The sequence below is a fragment of the Vanellus vanellus genome (genome assembly GCF_965231255.1).
Source record: "Vanellus vanellus genome assembly, chromosome: 1".
Taxonomy (NCBI): domain Eukaryota; kingdom Metazoa; phylum Chordata; class Aves; order Charadriiformes; family Charadriidae; genus Vanellus; species Vanellus vanellus.
This window is the reverse complement of record NC_138905.1, coordinates 147,140,559-147,158,417: the sequence shown is the minus strand read 5'-3', so window position 1 is coordinate 147,158,417 and position 17,859 is coordinate 147,140,559. Positions and strand designations below refer to the sequence as shown.

The following is a 17,859-nucleotide window of genomic DNA, read 5'->3' as shown; positions in this document are numbered from 1 at the left end:
CACTGTAACATGTTAACGTATGCAGTTCACAAGCCTCGGGAAGCTCATTCCACAGCATGGGGTTCTGTTTTGCTACCAACCATCTTTTTCTGCCTTGAAAGGCCTCAGATATCTATGGGTACCTCAAGGCTACAATGTCAGAGAAGGAGCTATCTAATTTATGTTAACAAGCAGCTTTACAACACAGATTTTTGATTCAGTGCCGATGGGACATGAATTTGAAACACAAGATCTGAGTCCATAAACACATTCAACTGAGATTCTCAAAGAAAAAAAAAAAAAGGAAGAAAAAAAAAAAAAGAGGAAGAAAAAAAAAAAAACTCAAGGATTATAAATAATGCATTCCAAAGAAACTCTGAGAATTTGCTTGTCTCATGCAGAGCAGCATGCAAATTATGTTCGGCAAGTCTCCCCCAAACTGGGGAAACTGATCACAAAACCAAAGAATAATGATGCCATTACAGCTTCCCTTCCTCCTGATTTAAGCTGTAATCCTTCTGCAGGTAAGAACATACTCCTGTGCATCGAAAAGTCAACAAAACAAAATTATACCTCTCAGGGTTCAGAAGGAAATTCCTTTTCCTACTTGGCAGATGGCTTTGTTCCGGCAACACAGTTTAACTATACATCATATTTCTTGATAGCAATGATGCACATCTTCCCTCCCAGTCACACAGATGCCAGACTCTCCTCTCAGACACGGCATTATCTTTTGTGCTATGTAGAGTGACACTTTGGTTACTCCATAGTCTCACAGAGGTGATTTCCTTCCATCTTGCTCCTGACATAACATATTCTTGATGACAAATGCCATAATATTTGCTATGTATGTTCTAAAAATCAGCACTGTCCCAAAGCTAAATAAATTCTGGACATTGATCACCAAAATAAAAGGTAGCGTTCCGCTCAGTAGCCATATGGATAATAAGTCTTAGCATACACATGAAAATTTCTGGCCATCTAGACACGAGGTTACATAAATAAAATCTCATTCTGTGCTCCCAAAGAAAAAGAAGAGAGTAAAGGAAAAGTGTCAGTGATGCTGACTTAAAAAAAAAAAATGTTCAGCAAAACAGTATATCAATAGAAACAGTATATCAATAGAAAAAGGAAGACTAGGGAAAATGTAGGCCCACTGGTGAATGAGACAGGTGCCCTAGTGGTGGAAGACACAGAGAAGGCAGAGTTACTGAATGCCGCCTTTTCTTCGGTCTTCACTGCTAAAGCTGTCCCTCATTAATCCCATACTCTGAAGGCAAAGGGGAAGGTCTGGAGAGAGGAAGATTTTCCCTCAGTTGAGGAGGACCGTGTCAGAGACCACTTGGCCAAGCTGGACATTCACAAGTCCATGGGCCCCGATGGCATGCATCCGCGAGTGCTGAGAGAGCAGGCGGATGTTATTGCTAGACCACTCTCCATCATCTTTGAATGGTCATGGAGAACAGGAGAGGTGCCTGAGGAAGGCTGACATCACTCCAATCTTCAAAAAAGGCAAGAAGGAGGACCCAGGGAACTACAGACCAGTTAGTCTCACCTCTGTCCCTGGGAAGGTAATGGAGCGACTCACTCTGGATGTCATCTCCAAACACGTTGAGGAACAGGAAGTTATTGGAAGTGGTCAACATGGATTCACCAAGGGTAAATCATGCTTGACCAATCTGATAGCTTTCTATGATGTTATAACTGGTTGGCTGTATGAGGGGAGAGTCGTGGATGTCATCTACCTTGACTTCAGCTAGGCTTTTGACACTGTCTCCCATGACATCCTCATTAGGAAGCTGAGGAAGTATAGGCTAGATGAGGTGACAGTGAGGTGGATTGAGAGTTGGCTGCGGGACAGAACTCAGAGGGTTGTGATCAGCAGCACAGAGTCTAGTTGGAGGCCTGTAACCAGTGGTGTCCCCCAGGGGTCAATACTTGGTCCAATCTTGTTTAATATATTCATTAATGACCTGAACAAGGGGACAGAGTGTATCCTCAGCAAGTTTGCTGATGATACCAAACTGGGTGGGGTGGCTGACACCCCAGAGGGCCGTGCTGCCATCCAGCGTGACCTGGACAGGCTGGAGAGCTGGGCAGAGAAGAACCTAATGAGGTTCAACAAAAGCAAGTGCAAGGTCCTGCACCTGGGGAGGAAGAATGCTAGGCACCAGTATAGGTTAGGGGTGGACCTGCTGGGAAATAGCTCGGAGGAGAAGGATCTGGGGGTTGTGGTAGACAGTAAATTATCCATGACCCAGCAATGTGCCCTTGTTGCCAAAAAGGCCAAGGGAATCCTGGGCTGCATAGGGAAGAGTGTGGCCAGTAGGTCAAGGGAGGTCATTCTCCCCCTCTACTCTGCACTGGTGAGGCCACAACTGGAATACTGTGTCCAGTTTTGGGCTCCCCAGTTCAAGAGGGACAGGGAACTGCTGGAGCGAGTCCAGCGAAGGGCAACTAAGATGATTAAGGGCTTGGAGCATCTGCCTTATGAGGAAAGGCTGAGAGAGCTGGGACTCTTTAGCCTGGAGAAGAGAAGGCTGAGGGGAGACCTTATTAATACTTACAAGTATCTCAAGGGTGGGTTGAAGGAGGATGGAGCCAGGCTCTTTTCAATGGTTTCAAGTGACAGGACGAGGGGCAATGGGCACAAGTTAGAACACAGGAAGTTCCATTCAAATACACGGAAAAACTTCTTTACGGTGAGGGTGACAGAGCAGTGGAACAGGCTGCCCAGGGAGGTTGTGGAATCCCCTTCCCTGGAGATTTTCAAGACCCGCCTGGATGCAGTCCTGAGTCATGTGCTCTAGGCGATCCTGCTTTAGCAGGGGAGTTGGACTAGATGATCTCTAGAGGTCCCTTCCAACTCTGAAAATTCTGTGATTCTGTGATTCTGTGAAAAGATTATCTGCAGAAAAGGGAAAACCCCATGCTGACATAGCTGCCCATTGTCATCAGCTTCTCTCTTCTTCCCCTCCTTAATGCAGAAGACTCCAAGCTGCTATACAAACACACAGATTAAAAAAAAAAAAAAAAAAAAAAAAACCAAAAAACCAGCAGGTCTTTACAAATGAACCCCATTACAGAAGCAAGACAGATATGACTGTCTCTAAAAGCAGAAGAATTGAAATGAAGGATCTCTGTTACTGGACCTACCCTGGCAGAGATGCTGTGGAGCACAGCTGATTTAGACAGTTAAAGACAAAAGAAAATTTACAAGTGTTTTGTTTCTTCGGGCAGATATACCACCTGAATAATCCATTAACTTTCAATCAGAAACACGTGTAAGCATTTTTAAAAGCATGAAAAAAACAGGCTTTTCATCAAAAAAAAAAAAGTGAATCTTGTCCTTCGCTATGTGTTGGACCAGGCAGTTGTGCAGCTATTTGATTATAAGCTCAAATAGATGTTTAGTGCTCTTGAATCAACAAATAAGAAAAGCCTGAAACACACATCAGATGCCTGAATGAAGGATAAAGTATAGTACTAACAAAACACAGCTTCTCACACGTATCTTTTGAATAAAACAACTCCAGAAACTGTTGCCAAGATAAACAGCCACTGCACTAACAAATGTCTTTTTAATACAGTCTGCACAGGCAGTTTGCAAAAAGAAATAATCAGTAGAGTGTGACATAGCAGAAAAACTGAAGGATACTCTGACAATAGGGAAAGGCAAAGGAAAAAGAAAGGTAAGTGGATACCCTATGCAGCGGAGCAATAAACAAAATAACAAAAAAGAAAGACGAGACACACACACTAAAATGACCATAATCAGACATCATTCTTAAAAGCAAATATATAGGTAGCTCTTCTGCACCTCAAGAATCAGCACAGAATAATGGTTGTTCCTCTACACAAAAATAACATCTTTAAAGCCAAAAAAAAAAGGATCACATTTGAGTCATGGCACTTAAAAGTAGGTTACAATTGCAAATAAATGCTTTTTAAAAACAAACAAACAAACAAGCAAATGAAATGTCTATGAGAAGAAGTCCATAGCACATTGTCGCAGAGAAAAAATCATTTTGCACTGTTTTAAGGTTATGCAATGTGAAAGTTAATCAGAATAGTGGAGGAACTAAATCTACAGGAATTATCTCCTCCAGAAGCATTAGGAAAAAGCGTGGGCTGGAGAGAAAAAAATATCATGACACATGGCAGAGCTAAAAGAACAGATTTTAACTTAAGACAAAAGCATATAGACATATTAAATTTTAAAAAGTCCATTGATTTAGAAAGGAAGGATGGACTCCATCATCATTTGCTCTTCGTTGCAAGAAGTATGTTTAGAGTCTCAGTTCTGCAGTGTTATTCCAGTTTATATATTAATTTATTTCGCTCATTAATGAAACACAGTAACCTCAATAGGACAAAGTATGCTACTACTTGCAACTTTCTTGTTAATGAAGACTAAATGCGATGTCAACCACAGTACCATGACGACTTCTTCCCTGAAGAGGTACATATGCAACTGATGAATAATTCTGCATACAAGTAAATAAATTCCTTTACATATAAGGAAGCTGATGTCAACACTTAATTTTTATGATGTCAAAGCATTATATGCATGACCTAAATCTCCCTAGTTTCATACAGTGTTTAACAAGTATGAAGAGCCAGAATTCTCTTTTCTCCATCTTATCTGCTTGAGCCTAAAACACTTGTTGGATTGACACATCAAGAAAATTAAATGATTAGTCCTATTCTAAATTGTAAATAAATTGGTACGTTTGTTGCCTGCTTGTGACGTGGAGCTCTTGTGTGTTCTGCCTCACAAACATCAGATTTTCAGCTGAAGGAAAGCATGACATGTCTAATGACATCAATGGAGCTCTTTCAGCTTTTGTTTACAGACCTATAGGTTCAAAACTGTGATTAGAATGATACCCATACATACAAACCTTTATGACAATCTATCATTCTTTTCTGCCAAGCATAGTCTCTCTTCTGTCAAAATAGGCTAGTTGAAATATTTCTGGCCCTCTAATCCTCATCAGTACTGTTACAAAACTATGAACAGATTTGTAACAGGTGCACATTGCCATTTTATTTGTGGTTAAAAATAATGGTTTTCCACATGTTGATGTTCAAAATTTTTGCTCTGAAACATTCCTCACAGTGCTGGTTTAGCTTAGTTTTGAGCACAGACTACAATACACCAAGTAGATGTGAGCTGAAAACATTGTCTAAAATGCACAAATTCCACCGTGCTAATTCTGTGCAGAGCATTTGCTCTCATTGGCCTGCGCTGGAAAGCACTGGGATGCACAATATACAGTGCACAGACTGTCTTGGCAAAGAAGGCACGTGCTGCCAATGGATGCAACAAAACCATATTTATATAATATTACGACATAGCCCTGCTGTTTTAGCTTACACAATTAAAGACACATCAGAAAAAGCAGAATTGCATTGCTTGTTACCCTCCATTCTGGGTTTATTATTCCTTTTATCAGGCAGATTCACTAAATTCAGGTTCATGCTTTTCACTCTAAGAGGTTTACATGATGAACCAGCTGTCCATAGACTCCTAAAGAGGATTGCAGCTCACATGTCATTGACGTGGCTGAGGAGGTAGAGTTGCTCCTACCACCCCTAGAAAGATTAGACACAAAAGAATATTTGAAGCTGCTTTTACTTTTGTATTTTCTAAGCAGCAGAGAAAATAAATTACATAAGTTCACAAGAGCGGGTAGAGGAATCACTGTGAAATATTTTACCTACCCTATTCAGGGAAGTACTGTATTAATTCAGGATTAGACTTGTTACAATAAATTCATCAATAGCACAGTGCTTTCTCCTCCAACAGCAAGTGCAATGCCCTGCCAGCCATACCAGCTCAATATACCTGCCGGCATGGCTGGCTGAGAGAAATGCTTTCATACTCCTTCATTGCCAGAGCTTCGCTTCAGGCAAGGGAACCCTCACAAAGACTCTGCTCGAGGATACCAGGGAGCGAATGGCATATGGGCTGTGTTTACTGCCCTTACCGACCAGCGTGGAAAAGGGAGTGCTTCAGAAAGCGTGAGCAAAACCTTCAGCCTTTCACAGCGGCTTCTGAATGATGCTAATTCACAGACACTACTGAGTCAGTATCCCGCTGCATGTCTGATAACTGTGAGTTGCTGTAACTGCCAATCTGTTTTCTACCTCACCCTGCCCAAAAGAAATCATAAAAAAATGTGCAAAGGAAAAAAAAAAAAAAAAAAAAAAAAAAAAAAGAACCCAAACAAACAAACAAACAAAACAAAACAAAAAAAAAGAAATCAAACCTAAGTGCATTAATTCCGAACCTACCGAGTTCTGACAGACCCGGCTCCAGCTCACTGTGCTGTCCTTGACTTAGCTCCGACCTGCTGTGGACACAGCTCTGCGTGGTCTCTGACTTCTGCTGGTCCATTAGCACAATTATTGCAGGTTGCCCCTGCAGTCCCATTAGTACCTATCAAGCAGAGAATTGCTTGCTTGGTCACTGACTGTAAGCATTTTGGTGACTCATTTATCAGCTTTTGCTGTATTTCAGAGAGTAAATCACTTGAGCTCCTTATAGATAGCAGGTTTTAAAAAAAGCCATATGATTTGCCAGACTACAGACTGTGACCCTATTTTTTTTAATTCACTGGCTAATTTCTTCCATCTGCATTAATCTATTTTTCCATCAACTACATTCAATTTAACATGAACTTCAGTTCTTAAATGTACGACCACCACTATACTGGAAAGTTTTGCTGTGGCTGAGGAATGATTTCCAGTGCTCCTAACACAAAAGGACAAACCCCTCTGATGCTAATTAATTCTAATGGAGAGGTATTTAAAGTGTTGGGCAGACTGAAACACATCTCTATCACCAAGCAGAACTATGCTTTAAAACATCTGCTCCTAGCAGTAAGCTGCGGGAAAAAATAGCGAGGAGGGAAAGGTTTTTTTTCTGTACCCCTTGCAGGGTGGGATTGTTTGATTTTGCGGGGGGGGATCATAGTCTTCCATGTTTTCATCTTGTTAACATGCCTTATTTTTGTTTGGAAGATCAAGCTGTAAGTACTCACCAGCAAGGCATTCAGCGTAAGCAAGGAGTGCTGTAAACTTGGCTGGTTCGCTTCAAAGTTTGGGACTGACAGTTTCATACTCTTGTGTTAACTGCAGCTTTGGGTGGAGCTAGGATTTTTCATCCTAACTAAGCATTGACCACATAAGAGTCTGGCTTACAACCACAACATTAACTTGCTTTTATCTAATTCACCCCACAGCTCACTTCACCCTGGTCTCGCTCTCTATTTCACGCTGCGTTTCAGCTTCAACCAGTGTCCCTCTGTAGCCACGTGGAAGAGTTTCCATTCATCCTTCTCACTATTTCTACTGCCTCTGCGTATTATTGATATCTCTCCTTCCAGACACTTCTCCTTCCACCAGTGTCTCAGAGTCCTCTCTACCCCCTCCATACTCAGCAGCAGCTCCCCAGTAACCTGGGAAGAGGCTGAGGATATTTTGGGGCAAATACTCGGTATTAGCTAAGCTACCCAAGCTCTCATCTGACTACCCTGGCTACTAGGAAAGACAGTAGCCTGCAAATCCTTGTTCTTCTCTTCCTTCAGGCCCTTATATTTTCAGGAAAATAATAGTCACCGGAAGAAGAAGGAGGAGGAGGAGATAAACAAAACAATGCTGATAATCAGTAAATTTACTTAGGAAATAAAATACCTGAGTTACAGTTGCCCTTTCGATGGATGTTTCATTATTTAGTGAGAAAGGAAGTGATAAATTGAAAGAGAGAAAACAAAAATAAGAGTGCTTTGGAGCCTAACAGCCCATACACTTACTCCAGAGCTCGGAAGTGTGTGTTTACTATCCCTCAGACCAGGGCGGGAATTGTACGTCCACCTCCTACATCCTGTGCAAAGTAATTAAACAGGGCATTTGCAGTAAAAGAGCCACACCGACAATGCTTCTTCATTGATCGGACTGTCAAACCAAACTGCCCTTGTCCTGGGCTCTCTCCTTTTTTCCTCTGTGCTCTAAGTTCATGGGTTCCTCTCCCACCTCAGGCTCACTGAGGTCCAAGCCTTTAAGCTGAATAGGCAAACTTACTGTCAAACATCAGCTTCCTCTCCACAATGCCCTTTCTCAACTATTTGCAGCTGCATTTTCAGGTTTTGTCTTGCTCAGTCCTTCAACTGCACAGGCTGGGCCCGTGGAAAAGTCATCATGCAAACGATTTACAGCCAACAGCAGTGCTGCAGCGGCTGCCTATTCACATGTCGAGCTGATGTAGCAATACACGTACGGGCTCTGGATTTCCAATGCTTTGTTTCTCTTCCCCCCAGTCACTGTCAACAAAGACTCAACTATTCTCCCCCACGTAAAGATTTTGCACACCTAACTTGCAGAAAACTGGGGACAAAACTGAATTCTTATTAATTAGTATCAGTTGACCACCTGCTAGTGTAAAGTTCTGCTTCCCACAAATCGTTCGGTATGTCAGAGCTGCCACCCGCACATAGGCACATTGGCCAGGAACGAAGCACATGGAACAGTCTTTCAAAGAAAGACCTTCATTGAGGGATACTGAGCGATTGAGTTGTTTACTTCATCTTACGTTGATAGCTACTCCTCTGGTGAGCTGTATAAGCCCCATGCGTGCCCTGCTGCTCAACTGTGACTGTCTCTGTGCAACACAGTTCTTTTCGAAGTCTGGCTGTCTGGTTGGCTTAACCCTTCAACCTTATAATGTAAAAAAATCATTGCTGACATTAAAAGCCTTCGTCCATTTAAATAGAGGTTTACAAGAGGAAACAGCTGTCCAACCCCAAAGAGGATTGAATCTTGTACGTTACTGGCATCTTTCCACAATTGGCCTAAGAGGTCTAATGAAGACGAACCCCACATAACCATATTATTAACCATTAGGAAGAGAGCAGCTGCTTGCAAAATTCGACAGTTTTGTGCAATGTCACAGGGCCTCAATTGAAACATTTGATCTTTGGAGGTTGGTACACTGCAAATTTTTCACTGAGTGCTGAGTTCAATTTTTAGCCTGATAGTGAGAAAAGTGTGAAGCAGTTAATTAGTACCCCCTAATTCTTTCAACAGAGCACTTTTAGAAACAAAAATTAATAGTGGGGGATTTTTGTTTACCAAAATGTCCTGTCAGAATCAAAAAGCATTTGAGTGGCGACACGGCAGTGCTCTGGTTTTAGTGTGCCGATGACAGAACAGAAATTGCGGTACATGACCAACGTGAGATATTGCGAATAATTATGAGAAATAAGCACTGAGATGATGAATAGTACACAGCAATAGAGAAATGAAATAATTCTGAAGACAGGGAAATTTATCATGAGTGAGATCTGTGTCTATAAGTTTCATTAACAGCAAAAATTAAGTTCAAATCAGTCTTTTGCTGAACACACACCTTTCGCTCAAATGAAGCCACACACTCACTTAAGTTACACCATACAAACACATTTCTGTCTTCCTTCCATTATCAATCCAAGAAGCTTTTCCCAGGAAATTGGTAATCACGAGTTAGAAGGGGGCAGCAGAACTTTCCGATAACTTATTTATTTGCCTATTTTGCATAATGTCTTTATGTTATGCTTCCTACTATTCAAGCAAAAGTTTCCTAGACCTGCCTATTGCTTCTTTTGAGTTTTTCAGGTTTTGAATGGGATTTTGTGATGTGGTAGGGGCAGCAGCAGGGAGCTATAATCTGAGCTAAGAGAGACTCAGCAGTCCCATGCCAATACACAGTTGCTCATGACAAGCTGCATTGTGGCCACATGCCTCCACGTTAGCAACAAATGCTTGAGAGAGTATATTCAAAACCAAATGAACCATATTAAATCAATTAGTAAAGTTGTGACTTTAAAACTTCCTTAATATTGTTTGTTCATTGCAGTGTCATAGCATTTAAAGACCCTCACGGGTAATCAAAACTCAGAAACATTTCCTACAGATAAGAAATGGAAAGACAGCCAGAAGTGTCACCATTCAGGCAGCAAGCGAGATCACCAGAAGCCACACAAGAATGATGAATGTGGCAGTTTGTTGTGAAGTCATCTATCTGTCCTGGACTCTTCTCTAATGGTTGTGTGATTGACATGAAAAATCAGAATGGTTCCTACGCAAACATGCAATTATGATGTGAAAATGACCACTTTCCCTGTTTGACTGTTGAACAGAAGATGATCCCATTTTATTCTAATAGCCAAAGATCAAAATTAGTCTTAGGACACACAAAAAATATTTTGAATGTTTTTCAGTTCTTTTTTTCCTCAATCTTTTCTCCTGTCTGAAGAAGCTTTTAAATTGTCACATAAATTTTACTTATTTAGACAGTAACCGTGTCTTCTTGACATCTAATTCTAAGTCTCATAAATGTCCTTTAAAAATAGCAATACATCAATGTAATTAAAAATCAAAATTGAGATTTATAATCTCTCACTGCTAAAGGCGTAACTTCACTTTCGTATTGACTTTTCACTGTACAGTAGCTTATCCTCTCCCAGCTTCTCCAACAGGAAATACAATTGCAATCTTTCTGTTGTATTGCTGCAAACTGAGAATTCAATAGACATTTTTAACTCACCGACCTTCTCACTGCAGGTGCCTACTGATCCTGGGACCACAGATTCCAAGCAAAGGAAGAGTTGCATTTGGTTGATTGTTTTTACTTTTTCTTACATAAGTGAGCATTACATAAGTGAAACGGAGAGACGGGAGAAATGCTGAGAGAAATAGTTTTGTCTGATGAAACACAAATTCAAGCAGATTCCAAAAAAGAGATTATTTTTTGTTATCCCAGAGGTTAATCTTCTTAATGAGGCACAAAGATTAAAGAAAAAAACTTCCAAGGACTATCATATTAAATGACTGGCCAAATTCATGACCAGGGCCAAATTCATCCAAATATAACTTCAGTGGAGTAACGCTAAGGCTTGGTTTCATCACCTTCCTTTCACAGTCTAATTTTACATGAAAGTTCACGACATAATGAATGCACAACTGCTAATCTTTTTTTTTCCTAAGAAGATAATGTTATTACCTGACCAACAAAAGGGGGTACAGCCAGCAATCACATCAAGGAAAGAAAGGGACCAAAAGGGCAATGTGAAATGAATGCCACAGGGTCTAGCAACTCTCTTACCCTCTTCTTTCACCACCTTCCACCGCTTTTATATTCCAATGAATGCCCTTCTTTTTTCAGTAACGTAGTTTTAAATAGCAACACAAAGTAATTGGTTACATGAGATTAAGAATTACTATTCATCTCATTTCTATAGATGGCCTTTGAGGCTCACTAACTCCAAAGCCGAAAACAGCTGACTTCACTCCCTTCCTTTGGATCACAAAGGAGGATTTCAGATTTGGTTGATATAAAGCCATGTCGTTAGGCTTTTCCCATGGAAGTAGCACTGATGCTGATGAGGCCAAGGCAACCAAGGGGCCTTTTTTTGTGGCCACACCCTGTACATGCAGAGACATGATGGAAGGAAACAGCCTGTGCTTCTGGAGATGTCAGGGCTGACCTGAGGAGCATTGCCCATGCAGCCACAGGGCAGCCTGACATCTTCCTGCAAGGGGCTCAGGAAGGTGGCTTGGGCCAATGTCTGTCAATTGCAAAAGCCACTTGCATGGAACTGTAATGAAAAAGAGCCTGGTCAACCCATTTTTTAAAGGCTGAGGAGAACGAAACAAGTGCAAAATCAAAATCCAGACTTCACTGTCATTTTGCACAAGTTTAAAACCTGTATTTCTGATAGACCAAACTACTCTGCATAATGCAGTTCAGTGTAGATGGACACCTCGGCCAGGCACATTCCCACTGAATGTCACCGAAGCTCGTTCGTAGTCCAGTCCTGCAATTCCTGCAGTGAGCAGGGCTGAAGGAAGTATGTTGCTCATGAGAAGGCTGGCAGGCTTATTTCAGGGGGAAGGATGCTCTGGAAAGACAAAGTCATTGGAGTGACCGCTGTGGATGGTCCAGACCTCCTCACACAGAGCCTATAGATCCTAAGGCAATGCAATAAAAGCTGGAGTCAGAAGGTACTGTTCTTCAATACGCAAGGCAGATGAGAAGGCATTTTGATAGGCAGGCAGGCCGAGACGATACGCATATCAACCACAAAATACCTGCAGGACTGCACTGCAGTCAAATGGAAATATTCGGTCCAGAATAGGGTGGACATCCTTCTCCCTGGGAAAAGGGCCCCAGTTAACTCAAGATCATTTTCTTAAAGATAATTTTAGGGACCAAGATAAATCCCTTGTTCTGTTAAATAGATTCTTTGGAAAGTCTTGTCTCAGCGTACATTTGAACAATTTAGAGAACCTGGGAATCTTATCCCTGAAAGATAATTCAGCAATTTGAGTTAAGTAGATGCATTAAAAAAAACATACAGACATGCCAATTTAGTGAACCTCTTTACAGGAAAAAAACGATTCGGTCTCCTCTTTTTTTAATCATTAGTAGTTTTCTTTGCAAGCAAAAGAACAATTTACATTAAAAGCTAATTCTCATTCTAATGAAACTAATCAAACAACTCATGAGTCTGCAAAGGTTTATCCATGTTTTTATCTGCGTTCTGTTGAGTAGTCTCAATGATTTAAGGGTAATTACTCATACTAGAGGGGTCACACAGATCACATCAGTATTTTAACTGCACCTGATGTACATTGGCTAAAATACATGCTAAGAAAAGACAGATAAGATTCATCTCCACAAGAAAAAAAAATCAATATTGGAGGAGCAATAGGGGTAAAGATCAACAAGGAGAAATTTCAGGAGATCCTTTCCTCAGCCCATAATATATTACCACAGAAGATTAGATATACATTTGTCTGTAATGGAGCATGGGGATGGCTCTTTAATTGTACATCTATTCCTAAATCACGCACAATGACTACAGTTTCGTCTTCAGGAAAATGGTGTTATCAAAAGACCTGGAGCTACTGCCTGCACTTACAGGAAGGTGGACTCACCCACAATTTAGTATTTTTCGTCGCTGCACCTGTGACCATGATTTCCAAACTGTGGTTCATAGGTTCACAGTAACATGCGTATCACTGGTACACAAATTCCTATCATCCATTGGAAAACAACAGGAAGACATTTAGCCAGAAGGGTGGTCCATAAGAACACAATCATGGGGTTTGTTCCTGCACCAGGATTACTAACAGGACACTAAACAGCACCGGTAAACACACTTGCTGCAAGACATACATGTGAACTGGCAAAAGAAAAGCCTTATCTCCAGATGCACTCAGTCCTTCCCTTCCCCTGCCTGCCTCTCATCCTCACATATACACTGTACTTACCGTGCTCTTTCAAAACAAGACGACATTCTCACCCCCACCACATGCTGAACTGAAGAACTTTTGCAAGATTTGATTCTGTCAGTAAAACTCTCAGTCAACACAACAAATCCTCAAATACTCCAAATATCATTTCAAAAGGATTTATATGGCTTTTGTGGTCAAGCTGTCAATTGCATTAATATTTTTAATATTTGGAAAGCATAGCTATAATGATTTCCAGTTCTCACTGTGACAGAAATTCTTTCAGATGCACACAAAACCTTGACTTGGTTTGCTGTAGACTTATAGGACACGCACTGTAGGTAAGTAAGGGGTGCAGCAAAGCTCATCCAGCTAGCCTGGTTCCTCCTTCTCCAGATCAGGGAACTTACCGAAATGCCCCAGACCTCCTCTGCTCCCAGTATAAGCAGATTTCCTTCGAAATGACATGCAAGGGCACAAGACAGACTCAGCCCTGCCCAGCAATTCAGGGATGTGACCAGCATGCCCAGAACCGTGGGGACCCCCCAGGACTGCATCTCCCACCCTACACGAACAGCCATGGAGAACCACACGAAGAAGAGGGAGAGAGAAAAATAAGAAGAAAATTCTGTTCTTTGGATGAAAAGTCTAGCTGACCACAGGTAAGACTTACCCAGGATTCTGATCTGCATTACACTTCTCATCCACTTAAATTAAGTAACTAAATAAATTTTGGGTTTGTGTTTATTTAATTTTAATTAATTTTAAAATATAATGTGGTTTAAACATTGAATCCCCATTGATTCATTTACACATTGAATCACCATCCCTGGAGGTATTTAAAAGACAGGCAGACATGGTGCTTAGGGACATGGTTTAGTGGTGGTTTTGGCAGCGTTAGGTCAATGGTTGGACTCATTGATCTTAAAGGTCCCTTCGAGCCTAGAGGATTCTATGATTCTATGATTAAACTGTTTTGAAATCTGCCATGATTTTTTCCTGACTTGTTGCAGCGCAACAAGAGTCTTCAGCATCAGGTTCTGGAAATTGTGCTAGCACTCTATTTCACTACTGCAGTGTAAGCCATCTTGCCCAACAGAGACTTTCCCAGGCAGTGTTTCAAGGCATGTGCTCTGCAGGAGCTCAGATTAGGTATAGCATTGCTCTCACTTTAGGCTCTGTCAAGTCACTTCTACAAATTCTCAAAATTGCCCAAAAAGGTTGACAGTCCACCCTGGCTGCGGTTGCTGCTGGTAGAAAGCTTGCTCCAACCTGACATCAAAAAGCCACCTGCAATATTTTGGGGTCTATAAAATACTTCTTAACACTTACAAATAGAATTGGTGAAGTAGTATCTGTCGCGACAGGAAAGATTAGCACCCTCGCCCCCAAACCTGCACCTTTCCTGATGCAGGAGAGGATACACAAAGAGCACACACTCCTCGTACACTTGATATGTGAAGTATCAGCTGTCACAGTTATGTTATTAATGCCATTTTAGTGTTCCCAGTCTTAGCTGTAATGATTCAGTTTATGGCCTTACGATGCATTTTTCTGAAAGAGGTGAGGGGTGGAACATGAAAACTGCTTTATCTCTGTGTGTTTTATGACACTTGGTGACACCAAGTAAGGAAGAAAAGCCATGTGTCTGATCTTGAAAACACAGCAAAATTGGCCCATGGCTGCTATTAAAGCTGAGATTAGTTCAGAAATCTAGTGATCCACGACCCCCCATGGCAATTAAGACTGCTCTGATGTCCCATTAAGCTTCCTGTTCTCTATGTGGGAGAAACAACATTCACTTAATGAACATACGTATCTGCTCTGCAAGGAAATAAAAATTAATTTGGATTAAGAGAAAAAATATTCTGTTTCTCCTCATTCATTACCTTCCCTGCATGGGGACAGAAATGAAATCCTTCCCCAGAGCAACGCAGCCATCCTCCCCTATTGCTGGTTTTTCACAGGGGGTCTGTGGCTCTCCAAGACTGGCTACCATGCCATGGTACTCTTTTAATAGCCGCAGCTCATTGCAACTCCTGCTTATTGGTTTGGCTGCCGCCATTGCAGATGATAGACTGGTTTGATGTAAAGGTGTTTGATCCAGCTCCATCTCTTCTTGTCTAGAAATTGTGCTGTCATCTTTGTTATCCAAGTACATCTGTCCCTGGGGGGTGTTCTCCTAAAGAAAGTGAAAACAAATATATTAGGACTAAATTGAATTGACTCAATGTTTACTTCAGTACAAGCGTGTTAAAAATGCCAAGCAGAAGATTTTTCGTGCACCTTTGGATGTTTCTCTTGTCGGTTTATTTCCACTAGGAATAATTCCAATGTTTTAAACCTCTCTGCAACTCAAAATTAGCCATTATAAAAACCACTGAAATACATAAAGAGATGGCTCTTCTACTTTTTCCATGTCTACCATGATTTTCTCCTATAAATGTCCCAGAAACGTGCACTGGCCTATCCCACAGAAAAAGCCAAAATCATCTCTGCATTGGAGGCGCAAGAGCCGCTGGTGCAGCACATCTTCCCAGCTTATAACAGCACTGTTTCACCACCACGACACAGCTTTTGTCCAGCAACTGTGGTGGCAGCAGCCCCGCCAAAGCCACCGCTCTCCTCCCAGCCCGCGTGTTCCCTCAGAAAGTCGCCGTCGCTCTGCCGCAGCTGATGGCCCTTCATTAAGCAGAGCAGGTACTCGAGCTTTATGAAGACAGTTGCCAGTGGCATTTATGAAGCGTGAATCAAACCTTGATGAAAATTAGGTTCTATTATATGATTATTAATGGTGGTTATAATAAAGCTTAGTGCATAACAGTCAAAAAGCTTTTATGCTCTCATCGTTAAAATTCAGCATGAAAATTTATAAAAAACACTTCAGAATCCCACAAAGTGCACACATCAGACACAAAGACTGAGTTAAAGATCAGCCTGTCTTAATCGGACGCTGTGGAGTCTAATCACAGGAATATTTTAGTGTAAAGTGCCAAAGCCACCACAGAGGACAGCAAGAGCTCAGGAAATTGACCTGTCAGCCTCTGACCTCCCTGCGGCGAGGGACAGGAGCCTTGTTGGAGCACATACCTGCTCCTCCCCGCGGAGATCTCAGCGCAGGACACGCAGGTAGACCTGCAGGGCTCTGGGGCAAAAATAGCACAGTAATAGGGAACAGGCTCTGCTTCCGTCCCACCAGGAGAAATCACTAGAAACAGAAATAAAAAAAAAGCTAATGATGATTTTGTGCAGCTTTGAGCTCTCATGGCCTTGCAGGCTAGAAGGGAATGGAGGCTCCTGAAAGAAAAGGCTGAATATACAAGTCACCACAAATGCAGTTCTTGGCTCCAAGTAATCTAAAATCAGAATTTCCCTAGGTGACTCTTCCTTCTCCAGTCCTGCATTTATTTTTCTTCTATTTGCAATGCCCTTAGTTCTCATATCCTAATCTTCTTCACCTGTCCTTACAAGGAGATTGATTAACTTTACTCTTCCCATCATTACATAGTAGCTGGAGTACTGTGTCTTGTCCTGGTCCCCACAATTCAAAAAACATGCGGACAGACTGAGGCGAGTCCAAAGAGGGCCACAAAGATGATCAAAGGGCTGGAGAACCTGCCCTGTGAGGAAAGACTGAAGGGGTTAGGTCTTTTCTCCATGGAGAAGAGAAGGCTCAGGGATGACCTAATCACAGTACCCCATTACTTAAAGGGGGCCTACAAAGAGGACAGAGGCTATCTGTTCTCAAGGACCCACATGGAGAAGACAACAGGCAAAAGGTACAAGTTGCACTGGGAGAGGTTTCGTCTCGATATAAGAAAGAAATTTTGTATGGTGAGAACAACCACTCACTGGAGCAACCTCCCTAGGACCATGGAAGACTTCCCATCACCAGAGGTTTTCAAGATGTGACCGAACAGGGTGATAGATATTTTCATCCAAGCTTCTTTTCCCACGAAAGGATAGACTAGAAGGTCTTTTGAGGTCCCTTCCAACCTGAGCTGCTCTGAGTCTATGAGTAGCAGTCTGGAAAACATCAGCATAAATAAGCCTTTGCTTATTTGGGCTTTCTTGGTTTTCTTGAAAGGGAGAAAAAAGAAAAAAGGAAGGTAGGCAGAGTGTGGTGAATTACTGAAAGAAAGGAAGTGGCAGCTAGTGGCTTCACAGGCTCTCATTTTTTAACATGGCTGGCATACATCAAGAAACACTGAAGATATTTCAATTTTCAGTGGATAATACCTCTCCCCCATTTATTTTCCTAAAGGGACAAGCACCTTCGTCACCTGGTGTAAGGAGCACGAGCGTGACTGATGTAATACCAAACACACTGTCACTGAGCTGGTCCGGGTCTTCTCCATAGCCTGGAAAGCACTGAACTTCGGTGATTCAAGACAAAATCATGATTGAAAGTCCTGGAAAGCCAGGCTTGCTCCTTGCACTGTGGGATCTGAGGCTGGAGGCGTTGGGAGGGCTGACACACACCGTGAGGGGGCAACCACTGCCCCACCAATACCTTCTTGTCACCTCTGGTGGCCTGCTGCCCTACCAGGCAGCCAGTTTTGCCTGTTCTAAAATCCCAAACTGCCTTCCTTCCAAATAAAT

At 41.9% G+C, this 17,859-nt stretch overlaps 1 protein-coding gene across 1 annotated transcript in view; it reads right to left on the bottom strand.

Moving 5' to 3' along the window:
* Window positions 1-15,418, bottom strand: part of OCA2 (OCA2 melanosomal transmembrane protein) — a gene marked incomplete at both ends in the record, with an annotated part of 176,511 nt that extends 161,093 nt beyond the window's left edge. Inside the window, one exon of the mRNA XM_082489224.1 lies at window positions 15,147-15,418. Within this exon, the coding sequence (XP_082345350.1) occupies window positions 15,147-15,418 (272 nt within the window). The remainder of the gene's footprint in view (window positions 1-15,146) is intronic.
* Window positions 15,419-17,859: the final 2,441 nt, after the last annotated feature.